The 12,625-nt window shown below is 36.5% G+C and overlaps 1 protein-coding gene across 1 annotated transcript in view; it reads right to left on the minus strand.

Annotated features, from left to right (window-relative positions):
• Positions 1 to 10,139, minus strand: part of MED23 (mediator complex subunit 23) — a 35,044-nt gene extending 24,905 nt beyond the window's left edge. The window contains exons 1-9 of the mRNA XM_005418479.2: positions 10,096 to 10,139; positions 9,904 to 9,991; positions 8,986 to 9,110; positions 8,734 to 8,845; positions 7,851 to 7,949; positions 7,207 to 7,308; positions 6,189 to 6,258; positions 4,474 to 4,586; positions 3,214 to 3,309 (exon numbers count right to left, since the gene is read on the minus strand). Coding sequence (XP_005418536.1) covers positions 3,214 to 3,309; positions 4,474 to 4,586; positions 6,189 to 6,258; positions 7,207 to 7,308; positions 7,851 to 7,949; positions 8,734 to 8,845; positions 8,986 to 9,110; positions 9,904 to 9,990 — 804 coding nt within the window. The 5' untranslated portion in view covers position 9,991; positions 10,096 to 10,139. The remainder of the gene's footprint in view (positions 1 to 3,213; positions 3,310 to 4,473; positions 4,587 to 6,188; positions 6,259 to 7,206; positions 7,309 to 7,850; positions 7,950 to 8,733; positions 8,846 to 8,985; positions 9,111 to 9,903; positions 9,992 to 10,095) is intronic.
• Between the last annotated feature and the right edge of the window lie 2,486 nt (positions 10,140 to 12,625).

Raw genomic sequence — 12,625 nt, forward strand, 5'->3', positions numbered from 1 at the left:
CAAAGACAGTTCATGTCCTTAAGACATTACTTTAGTTCTGTTTTAAGAAACAACCATAAGATCCCTAAACCAAATCTTAATGTGGTATCAGCGCACTATGACACTCTGAACTGTTAATAATTTTCCAAAAAACCGAATTGTTACATGGTTCAAAAAATTATTTAAAAAAATAACTAAGAATTGAAATTGACACTTCAGCTAGCAGGAGAATATAAATTGACATAGAATTGTTGAGTCATTTAGGTTGCAAAAAGACCCTTAAGATAAGATTTCAACTGCAAACCATGATAATATACAGGATAAAATACAATTTAAATCTCTACTTCCTATAGACCAATTCAAACAGATATACAAGAGTATGTACTGTCCCACACAGAAGTACACAGTAGCAAAAGCTCAGAGTCCCTAGACACCAACAAAAGAAACATTTTGAAGTCTATATTATTACATTTGGACTTAAAACCATATACTTGATAAAGTTATTGGAAAATCTCATCCCACAAGAAAACTTAGAATCCTGAAAGGAACACATGAATCTTTAAACATACAATATTTTACCTTCATTTTTCTCCCTGCAAGGTTAACAGGAGAGCTGGATTTGTGTATGTTTTACACAACTCAGAGATGGCTTGAGTGAATGGTTTTCTAACACAGATCTGCTTAGTTAAGACTGAACCACAAAATTTCGTTGTTCATCTTCAAGAACTAGGACAAATCTGGCTGAACCATACCTAGATTGTGATGCCAAAAGATTCAAATGAAGGCTCCAATCCTGCAACTGGATCTGTGTAAATAGTTGACAGGGCATACAAGCAACTCCACATAAATAATTAATGATCATAAATAAATAATGATCATTGCGTTGAGATGTCTCTGTACTTAATCTGAAACAAACTTGGCACTATTTGCATTTCTAAGTGTCTTCTATTATAGTGACAGTTCAATTTCTGCAAGTAATTTCTCTAATAAATAAAATACAACATTATCAGCCATTTTACTGAAAGCATTGATATAGTTACACAATTTCTGAAAAGCATGCTACTATTTTTGTCAGGTGGCTACATTAACAAATTGAAATGTAACATAAAGGTAATTTGCACCTAAAAACAGGTAAAATTTCAATGTTTTCCACAGTTTTATGCAAAGTATAATAACGTTTAAATGGAACATATTTCCTGTTCTATACCACTGTACCACCCACCTCTGTATCTGTATTTTCAACTCACGTTATTTTCAACTCACAAATTTCCAACATCTTTATGCTGGTGTAACTGTAGTAGCACAGCTATAGTTCATGTTCTGTCAGCATTTCCTTTATAAGCTACATTCTTCACGTTTGTTGCTTGGCCATAAAAGTTCACGCTGGGATGAAACTTTGTGTAGGAATTCCTATACTAGCAAACAAATTTTAAAAGTATAATTTAATACATTTTACTTCTTCAATTACTTTTAGAGGACGGTGAAGTAGGAGCTAAAACCCAGCATTTTTAACATAAATGATATTTTTTTTTTACATGAAAGAACAGACCATCCATAGTTAGGAGAATAAAATGGGTTCAACAATTTTTGTCTGTATCTTGTATTATTTACCAGCTACAAGATGGATAGAAGAATAATTTCGTTTATCAAAATGCAGACACAGAAAGACACACAAATACTACTCATTTAAACAGTAAGCCTAGCAGCTCAATTCCAAGGTTTAATATTTCAGCTGCTTTAAGTCTCAGGTACAAAAGATCGTTATATACAACACAGAGTACTGTAAGCCAAGATGTAGGAATCTGTGCATTCAAAAACATTGTCCCAGTTCAGAAAATGCACTGGTGTATTCCATTACATTGGGAAATGTACACAAGGTTTCAGGATCATGTAAATTTTATAGTCAAGTTACAAACCTGAAAAAAGTTTCTTAAATGGAAACACTGACACAACCTTCACTATAGTATTGCAAACAGCAACGCTATTTTATAAATCTTAAAACACTGCTTTTTTAAAGTAGGTGTGGCAATTATTAGTGTAATGAGGGATAAACTATAACACCCATAATTTAAAATTTCAAGCAGAAGTTCACTTGGTTGACTTGCTCAGGTGTTTACTCATTTAAACAAGAAGTCAAAATTTTAAGGAACTACTTTTTGTGCATTATTCTGCACTATTCTTCTTTCACCTAGATTGGAGAATATTCTAACTGCCTGTTGGGAAGTTCTTTACAGAAGCTTCCTAATGATAAGAAAATTCCACTAGTAAACCTTTCTTTTTTTAAATTATGTATTTACAGCCTTATATTTTTACAATTAAGTCCAGTGGATGTTTTTTTCCACCGGATTAAGGAAAGAAATTTTGAACTAAAAATCTCTCCTCATCTGAAAATTCCAGCAAAGCTGAAGTTATGACTGGCAAGGGAAGTTATAACTGGTAAGTTACGACTGGTAGCAGTCCATTCCAAGAAAAAATGTTAGTATCAAAGGACCACTGACTGACAGCTTTATGCTATATCCCTTGTATCTCTAGAAAATTGTAGTGAAAATTTGCCCTTGACTAATGGTCCTGCCAATTTCAAGCCCTGACTGTACATGTATTCTCTACCTGGAATCAGTGGCTACAAAGCGGCCAGCGTATCGTTAGTCACAATACAACAGTAAGGTTGTGAACATACCTGAGCAATGTTCAAGGTCTAGAGCATTGGAGGATGGGCAGGACAAGACAGGACAGAACAAAAATAAAGGAAGAAAAAAAGAAAAGACAAAACAGTGACTATGAGGCCAGCCTCAAGGATCCCCAAGTCAGACTAAGCCCCCCCCATTCTAAAGTTTCAAAAAAAAAAAAGTAACAAAACAAACCCCAGCTTCCAACTATTCTAGTACTATAACATTCCAATACAACAGAGTACAACAATGCTTTAAAAACCAACGAACAACAACCAGTCTCCTACTGTCTGTCAAAGGTGTACTTGAGGCTGGCCTTATAGGAAAAAAAAGCAATGCAAAAAAAAATCATATTTTAAATCTCTACTTTTCAATTTAACATTCGTAAAGCAATATACAAATGATAGGAATAACAGTGTCCAATTAACCTAATATGATCTCATAAAAAAAAAAAATCACTCTTGTACCTAAAACTGTTTTGCTTAGTTAGCTATAGCAAAGAAAAGAGAAAAAGAATAGTGCAGATTCTATGCAGAATTAAATCACATGTTACAGCACAGTACAGTACCTGCTTATTCAGACCTAGCATATTGCAGACCATATCCCTTGAATACGGTTGCTCCAGCACATATCTCAACAAAGCAGTCTGTGGCTCAAACAGATCCTTGAAAAAGAAACAATGAATCACATACAAACATATATTGCCTCAAAATTGTGTTTAATACTGAGCTTACATTTAACTGAATAAACAATGTAAGAATGAATATTTAATTTATGCAGGTATGTATTATCTGGGAAATTGTCTTGCTCTCTGGAAACTAAAAGAAATGAGGAGTAATCATAGTTCTTAAGAAGTGGCAGATTTTATGAGGTCCAAGTAGAAGAACATTCTTCACCAAAGAGAAGGATGGTACAGCCTTGGAACAGCCTTGAACTCAAAGGAAACAAGGTAAGACAACTGAGAAAATGCACCAAAATGCATAAAAATCAGGACCGATGTGAAGAAATCGGATATGAAACAACTGCTCACTGCATCTTCCCACAGCCTGAATCACTTTAAATAAAAACGTTATCTGGAGTTGGGTTCAAAACAAACCGAAGGCGCTGATTCCTCATGCAACATGAAGCTGAAATGTGACACTACTTGTCAAAGGAATATTGAGGATACTAAAAGCTTACAGGGGCTCAAGAAGAGTCTGAACAAGTATTTGGGAGATGAAGGTTTACTAAACACATAGAAACCACATCTCTGTCAGGAAACACACAAAATTATAATGGCTGTGGATTGTGAGCACTATACATGGCACTAGACATCCTGGATTTCCTTTCTCAGACATCTAGGGTATGGGGAATGGGATGCAGGACAACATGGACTTTTGTCCTGATCCTTTAAATTCTTTCAATATACCACTACTTCACATTCAGAGTTTTAAGTTTAAATATGCAAACTTTAAGTTTGAATTGTAAATTATCTTTCCTGTGCAATAATGAAGAGCACAGAAAAGAAGAAATTACTTTCCCATTCTCTTCCATCTAGCCAATTTTCCAATCAATTCTTTGCTCTTACTTGCTCTCTCACATGCACACACCCACAAAGAACATGAAATTATGTCTCATGTTCTTCAACAACCCAGACAGCAGTTATACCAAACACTATTTTCCAAGTCCTCTGTATATAGCTAGAAATCACTGAAATATAAAACATCTCCACCTTCAAAGTTAGCCTAATTGGAAGAGATATTCACAGTTGAAATTTTTCCCCGCTTTAATGACATAGAAATTTTGCTTTACTGAATATAACAGGTCTAACAAGTTTAATAAGGCGTACCTTATCATATGGTAAGAGACCTTTCAAAGGAAAACGGAGGGTTGTAGGATCCAGCTTCCATGAGTTACACATGGCACCAGAGTTATTTACCACAGGAAGGAGACTGCAGCGACCTATATGCAACGAAACATAAATTCTCAACCAGTGAAACTGGCCCATTGCCTAATCACTTCGATGCAAAAACTGACCTCGGGCACTTTTATGGTCTCCTTAAATTTCTACTGTTTAGAGGTTTTACGAGAAGGATTGCTTCAAACTGATTTTATTTTTCTAACCAACTTTCAACTAATAAAATATCTACGTAGTAAAGTCCCCATTTATTCACATTGGGTACCTCCAAAATAAGTCTTTGCAAATATCAATCTATAAATACCCTTAGATATTACCAGAATATTGTTCCCCTGCCACTGCTTGACCTAGGGATTTGATTTTGACAGACTGACCCTTTACACAAAGGAAATAGCCTTATAAACCTAAGCACAATCTAGTCTTTCAATTTCCCTTCACTGACCCTGTGGGCAAGATTGTGTTCAGTAAAGCAGTCAAACACAAGTGTGTGTATTCCAATTAAAATCAATGAAGATCCAGTTAATTCAGTCAGCATAGCCTAGTGAGACCAGAACACAGGAAGCGTGTTTGGTATGAATTTACACTTGTAATGTAAGGCTGAATTTACACTTGTTAGTCAGTGTAGATTAGACAACTAGCCTTTACTTTAGTTGCTTAAACATAAGCATCTGAACTAAGCCCCAAGCAAACCTGTATATCAGCATGTAAATTTAGGTGCCTCAATTTTGACCTCTCTCCAGCTGAAATTCCATGACTTCTATTATCCAAACTGGCCATATTATTATCAGATAAAACAAGAAGTAAATAAATATTTATTTCTTCCCTTCAATTTTGTCTATACAGGTCATTTACACATACACCACTTGGAAAAATAAAATGTGATTCCTGTCAGCCATATAAATAAAAGCTATGCCACACTTCCAACACTTCTGATACTTCTGAAATGAAATGCTTTGGGAGCATTACAGATGAATTTACATTTTTAATCTCTGCACTAAAGAAGCTCCGTCACAATAAACCTTGCTCAGAACTAATGCAGCTCTTATTAAACTACTCAAAGCAAACAGAAGACATTTTTATCTTTTGAAGAAAAATGTAGCAGGAATCATATTAAAACAAAGCCAAATTTTGATCACCAGATTTCTAACAATAAATGAATATGAGCATTTCTTTCACAGAAAAGTAGAATGAGTACCCATCTGAACTAGGAAATGTTCACCCTGAAGCCAGCAACAACAGAGAAGAGGCTGAGCAGCTACAAAAGCTCCAATGGAAACTGAAGTAAAAACATTTCAAGACTAACATCCCAGTGGATATGTATTAACTTGGGCACAGAAAACCTACAATTTCCCTACTCTACTAGTGACCCATAGTTACAAATCATACGACTACGTAACAACTAGCACACTTCCACTACCAGCAGGTAGCAAAGAATTATTTTGATCTCATCAGTGAATTCTCCCCATCAAAACAAAAACTGAAAGGAACCAAGTCTGAGAACAAACTGACAAGGGCAGAGGTACTAGCTGAAACATAAGATCTGAATTATTTTGCTTAGCTGACACAGGTCCCAGGAGGTTCTAAGAAAAAAATAGTTCAAAATAAATTAATTCATTTTAAAGTCATTCATTAAGTCATTGTCTTACCACAAATAGAATTTATTCTTGCTGTAGGTCTGAAGGTATCCACAAAATCTGATACTAAATTACCTAGTAACTGGGTGAGAAGAGGAGAAAAAAATTAGGGCTTGAGTTCCAGACATTGATAAGGAATGTTTAAGATTTAAAAATATACACATGTATGGATTTTAATAAAATATGCAGAAACTGACTAAAATAACTAGCTTCCTATTTCAAACAGTTGGAAAAATCATCTGGAACATAAAACTACAAAATGAAAACTGTGGCATTAGAAAGGAGGCGCAGGAAGCACTCTTCCCCGTTTGCACTCAAGCGGGAGTTTATATAAGAAGTGTCTCCTATGCAAACTATGTTATTTGAATGCATAACACTTAGAAATAGATTATTTAAAATAAACTATAATTTCTGTTCATAACAAATCTCTGTTGCTGAATAACAATTCCACATAGAAAAATGGCCCCAATTAGTACAATCTACTTTAAATCTTCTCTCAAAAGACAGTAACAATTTTCCCAGTAATACAGGGGAGTTGGGATTTTACCCTTTTCCAAACACATAGATATCTTAACAGAATGCAAAATTAAACACTGGATCAATATTATGTTATTTTTTGGAAACAACAATTTTCATTCCACCAGAGCCCCATATATCTCTGCATAACTGAGTTTAAACAGAAAACCCTGGTCAGTTATTTTAAGTGATTTTTCTTATCCTGAAGCTATAGAGAAAGCACACAGTGGTAGGTATGCATGACCTGCATTTGCAAACCTATTCAACAACAACAACTCAGTTCCTCAAAAGTTTTGAATATCAGACCATAGGTCAAAATTATGTCATATGTTTCATGCAAGAGCACAGGGAGCTGCTGCTGCAATCACATCAAGCCTGTATCTTCATTTATATGACTAAACACAAAGCTGTTGAAGAAAATCTGCAGATTTTAAATTTTCACACAAACTTTGTTTCAAAATATAGGTGCGGTGTACAACAAAATTCCAGGGTACATTATTGTATATCATATTACCCAGTGGGGAAGTTTTCCTTCAGGATATAGTTTTCTGATTTCTGTGACTGCAAAGTAGGCAGGCAGCAAACAAGCATTTCTTTCCAAGATGTAGGCTACCACCTAGAAATAAAAAAATACATCAGTGTAAAAGACCCTGAATAGGGTAAATGAATGTGTAATCTGTCTAATAGTCTGAGACAGCCCACTGAAACAGATACAAGAAAATACTTTTTCTCACGTTGTATTCTGATAGCAATACTTCAATAATTCTTAAACCTGTTTTTAATTGTACAAGCATAAGTTAGACTGTTTGAGTCTTAAGACCACGCCTCTATGTCTGCCCATAAAGTACAGAAAAAAAATACTATTTTTATCCACCAAGGAAAAACTATTAATTGTTATTATATCCTATACATCTTACCTTAGGCAAGTCAAATACTGGGCCTGACTCTCTTATTAGAGATTTTATCACTTACAATATCCCACAAAAGCACTTTGCTTACTGCATAAACTGCAATTGCAGTAAAGAATTTGAACACAGAGTAAGACTTTCCTGTTGAACTATACCAACAACCAGAGCTATCCCAACCATCAGAAACTCACTAGTAACAAGAGAATGAGGCCTATCTTCCTCTATAGCAGTATAAAATCCATATAGTTACCTCTCTTGCTGCTAAAAGTTGCTGTACAACAGCTGAGCTCACAGTGTTTGGAATTGTTAGGATTTTCTCTAGGATGACTTTCAGCAGATCACGCACACCCTGAAAGAAAGCACATGAAATTAATGTTCCTAGATATTCTTTATTTCTGGGAGAAAGATTACACAATCAATATGCTCAGACAATATTTTGACAGAAAAATTAGTTCTTGCTGTTAAGTGTCAGAAGACAAACTGCTACTGAGACTATTAATACTGAATACATTAAAATTTAACACTAATTACATTAAATTCCTTATGGAATGTCTCGGTCTTAGGATGTTCCAGAAGAGAAAGTAACTGTTGGTATTTTGATGTGCATCCAGAGACATCCAACCTACAAAGCCTTTTGCAGCCTGACCAGAGCACAGTGTTGTATTTTGTGTTTTCTGCTCTAACATCATCAACAATGCAGCGAGGTGATTCTCTGCAAGACACGCATGGTCTCCTACTCCTTCTGTTGGAGCTGTACCATGCCCAGGACTCAGCTTTCAGGAGCTTTTCTGCTGTGTAGCAACAGAGGTAAAGCAGATGATAGCATTCCAGCCTTAATGCTTGATAGTTTTTATTTTCCAGTGTTTACCACTTCTGCAACTGCATTAGGGTTATTTAGCTTGTAACTGAAAATGGAGGAAAGGGACTGTAACAGAAAAGTGTCTGAAGAGTTACACTGTAAACACAAAATTATCTCTTAGGGTAAAGTTCAAATAGCATTAAAAGTGCTTACTGAATTTCCTTTTGTAAGAAAAGCAGACTTTGTAAAATTGGATGTCTCTTAGATAAAATCATAAAAACAAAGGTAGCAAATAACATGTCTTTGCAAAGAGAAAGGAATGAGTGGAAGATACCTTGTAGTCTACACCTCCAATAATCTTCCGAACCAATTTGAATGTTAATGCCCACAGCTGAGTCCTTTCCCACTCGAGTGTATCGGAGTTTATCAGAGATTCACACACCATCCTAGCAGAAGATGACAACGCAAGAATCAATGGCAGATAATAAGCACATGTTTTCCAGCAGTAACTGTACAATGTCATTGCAAAAATACCTCCAAAATATCATCTTCCATGTAGCTAATAAACTACTCCAACATGGCTCACCTGGGTGGCAAAAGTCCAGTTTCTACTGCCATTGCTAGGCAGTCATAAAGAAAAGAAATTCTTTTAGGACTATGTTGGCTATGTATGAATCTTACAATCCACTGGACACACTGTTCATGGGACTCCTGAAAAAACAACAGAGGGGAGAAAGAATGTATTTACTGGTAGTGAAACAAACTATAAAATTCATACAGTATCCTCCCATGAAGAAACGAAACTAACACAAGAACAGGACTATAAATCAGTAGAAGTGATCCAGTTGCCAAATCTATAGTTTTTCCTACAAGTCTTTCCATCTTATTTTGATGAAGCTCACTTGTCCAACAGAAGTTGAGGTCAGTTGTCCAGTAGAGGAAACATTTCCTAGCTTAACCACTGATTTCTATAGTCAACTTTTGTTTTCACAAGTTAGCACAGACTAAAGTAAAGTAGAACTGTTCTACATTATTTTTTCCCTTTCACAGTTATAATCAAATTCACTGAAAATAAAGATGAATAGGCCTCCAATTATGGAGCAGTGTCTGAAGGTATCTAGCTTTTGAAAGGTGATTTCTTAACTTCTTAACCATCTTATTTTATTTATTTCCTCTTTTACCTACTTATTCACTTCTATCAAAAATTCTGTAACAAATGACCTTTTATTCTTTATTTCTTTACTGTTACACTTCTATTTGCTTATTTTTACTTGCACTGCACACCAACCTCTGCTGAACAACTATTTAACCTTACAAATCTCAAAATTACCTTTTTTTTCCTTGCAAAGTCTTCCTATATTCTTTACTATGCCATGTCTGAAACCAGATTCTGAATGACTGGATGCAGACCTTACAGCTTAAGTGTTTGTCTACTAGAAAAGGTACCTTTATATTAAAAAAGTATATAGAGTATAAAGACATAAGCAACAAATCAAATGTTAACCTGGGAAAGACTGCTCCAGAACTGTCTAAAAGCTCCGAGGCAGCTGATCAGTTTAGTTCTCTCATCTTCAGGAGTGTCCATAAACATGCTAATGCAAACAAGAACATCAGTTATTAGCAGTACCCAGTGAAACAAGTAGAAAATTACATTTACACATAAAACCTTCCACAAATAAAGCAGTATTACACTCACCCAGGAAAAGCTTCTTCAATTACTTCTGTTTTCTGTAAGAGAAAAACCCCAAGTGAGCTATTGTTAGAAGGTTTTCTACGACTATAATGGCCCCAGGATGAAGCACAAAAGACAAAGTCACACTGTTATGGGACTGTACCAGAGAACAACAGGTGTCTTCTGCTAAATCACACTACTCCAAAGATGAGATTGCTTTGTTTTCACAGACATATAAAAGTTGTGGGTCCAGATTAAGGCTTTGTTTCTTTGTTATGGGTTGTTTTTTTGGTTGGGTTTTTTTTTTTGTCTTCTAACTACCTAGAGATTAATTCACTTCTCAAAGTTGTTTGATTGTATTAGTACAGCTCCCTTCTCATCATTTAAAAAATTAGTATTTTTGAATTCCATTAAGTTTTTGCCCCTCATGTTCTGTGACACTCAGTTACACAAATCAACTAAATACAATTACCTCCTCATCCAAATTTAGATCCATTGCTTTTTAAATTTTATTGAATAATGCAATGGTCTTGTATGAGGTAAAAAAACTAAACATGAATATTCAATTTATCTCCTGTAAGACTTTGCTTTATCCCCTTCCTCTCCTTTTTCAACTTCATTTTGCTCAAAGGCTTCTACATCATTATTCTAAAACTTCAGCAAATAGGTTCTGGAAAATATTATCCTAAAAGTTTTCCTACCTTTTGTAAGAATTTAATATTATACTCAGGTGTGATCTATCACTGACCATTATGTATTTCCATTAGCAGATTACTGACATAAAAGCATGTAACAAAATCAATTGGTTGCTGCTCCTTTTCCATCATTTGGCCCAGAATTATCTGTCACTGCTACTCAAGAAGCAAAGCAGAAGCTGACACTCATCTAATCTGCACAGAAAGCAAGGTAAGGTTTGCTGCTGTCCACCAAGTCCATACCAGCAGCAGGGAAAGCAGTAAATTGCTATTTTATCAGTTATGACTCCAAAAATACAGAGAAATTCTCTCAGGGACTATTTTGTTGATGTTCCTTATGATTTTTAGGCAAATAACAGTGCATAAAAACAGGTAGTGTGACAACACAGGCAAATGACAATGTTAAAAATGCAAAAACAATCTGAATGGCAATGCCAAAATGAGAAATCAGTCATGTGTAGACAATTAATATGCTACAAGCAACTAAACACCACACAAAGAAAAGTACATCATGCATTTTATAATGCCAACTTAAAACATGAAGGTTGAAATTCATCACATGGAAATAATTTTCAATTGCTCTGAGACCTACAGATTCTTTCCACTTCAGACATTTCAATCAGCTTATTTTTGGTCTGAAATGTCAGTCAGGCTCCCATTCAGGATCAGCTCCTGTCAGCCCAGTGTTTCCAACTGTGAATGTCTTGTATCTACCAAGAAGCTCATTCATTTGTGCTCCACACAAGCGCGATTCATGACTCACTGACTTGGCTTCACAAAGGGCAAGTCCTCTTTAAGAAATTTAATATCTTTCTATCATAAGGTCACCCACCTAGAGAGGACAAAGAGAAGGCAGTGGAAGTACTTCTTCTGGATTATGCTTTTAATACTACCCCTCACAGTAACCTTCTGGACAAGTTTTGAACTGTGGGATAAGCAGGTTCACAGTGTGCTGGGTGAAGAAGTGGCTGGAGGCCAGAGCTCAAATGGGTGCAGTCAGTGGGGCTTCATCTGGCTGGTGATGGGTCACCAGTGGTATTCTTCTGGGCTCAGTTCTAGAGTTCAGTGTATTTAATATAATGGTGCAAGAGGTAAATGCACCATTAGCAAATCTCCTGACGTTACTAAACTGACAGGTGCTGTTGACTCTCTTGAGGGATGAGAGGCCTTGCAAAAGGATGTGGATAGACTGGAGCACTGAGCAGTCAGTGGCATAAAACTTAGCAAATGCCAGATTCTGTACCTGGGACAGAGTAATGCTGGGCACCAGTATAAACTGGGAGAGGAGTGGCTGCAGACCAGCCCTGCAGAAATGGATCTGGGAGTGCTGGTCAGCAGCAGCTCAGTGTGAGCCAGCAGGGAGAGCCTGGGCAGCCAGGAGGGCAAACCCCATCCTGGAATGCATCAAACCCTCTGTTCAACTATTCTGACAAAAGAGGTGATTATCCTGCTGCACTCAGCTTTGGCACAGCCACACATCGAGTACTGTGAGCCGTTCTAGGGCCTTGAATGCATCCATGGATAGGCAGCAGAGCTGGTTTAACTGTTGGAAGGAATGTCATATGGAAAATGGAGGAGGCCTCTGGGCTAACTGTGCTTCGTTTTGCAGGCAGCATCGTGCGTGAGTATTCCCACAATCAGTTCATCCCATTATGCTGGCTCGGGGACATCCATCTTCTCCTAGTCTCCTTCAAAACTACTCAAACTGCTTATTTCACAGCAAACTCAGCGCTCTGTAATTCGGTATTGGCCAAGCAAACTGTTTCACCCCAGTCCTACTCTGTCCCAGCTTTCTTATGAAGCCCAGCGGGGGCAGAGGGCAGGCCCCTGACGGGCCCTTCCCTCCCGGCTCCCCCGCC

This window comes from Geospiza fortis, unplaced genomic scaffold (genome assembly GCF_000277835.1).
Source record: "Geospiza fortis unplaced genomic scaffold, GeoFor_1.0 scaffold98, whole genome shotgun sequence".
NCBI classification, from domain to species: Eukaryota; Metazoa; Chordata; class Aves; order Passeriformes; family Thraupidae; genus Geospiza; species Geospiza fortis.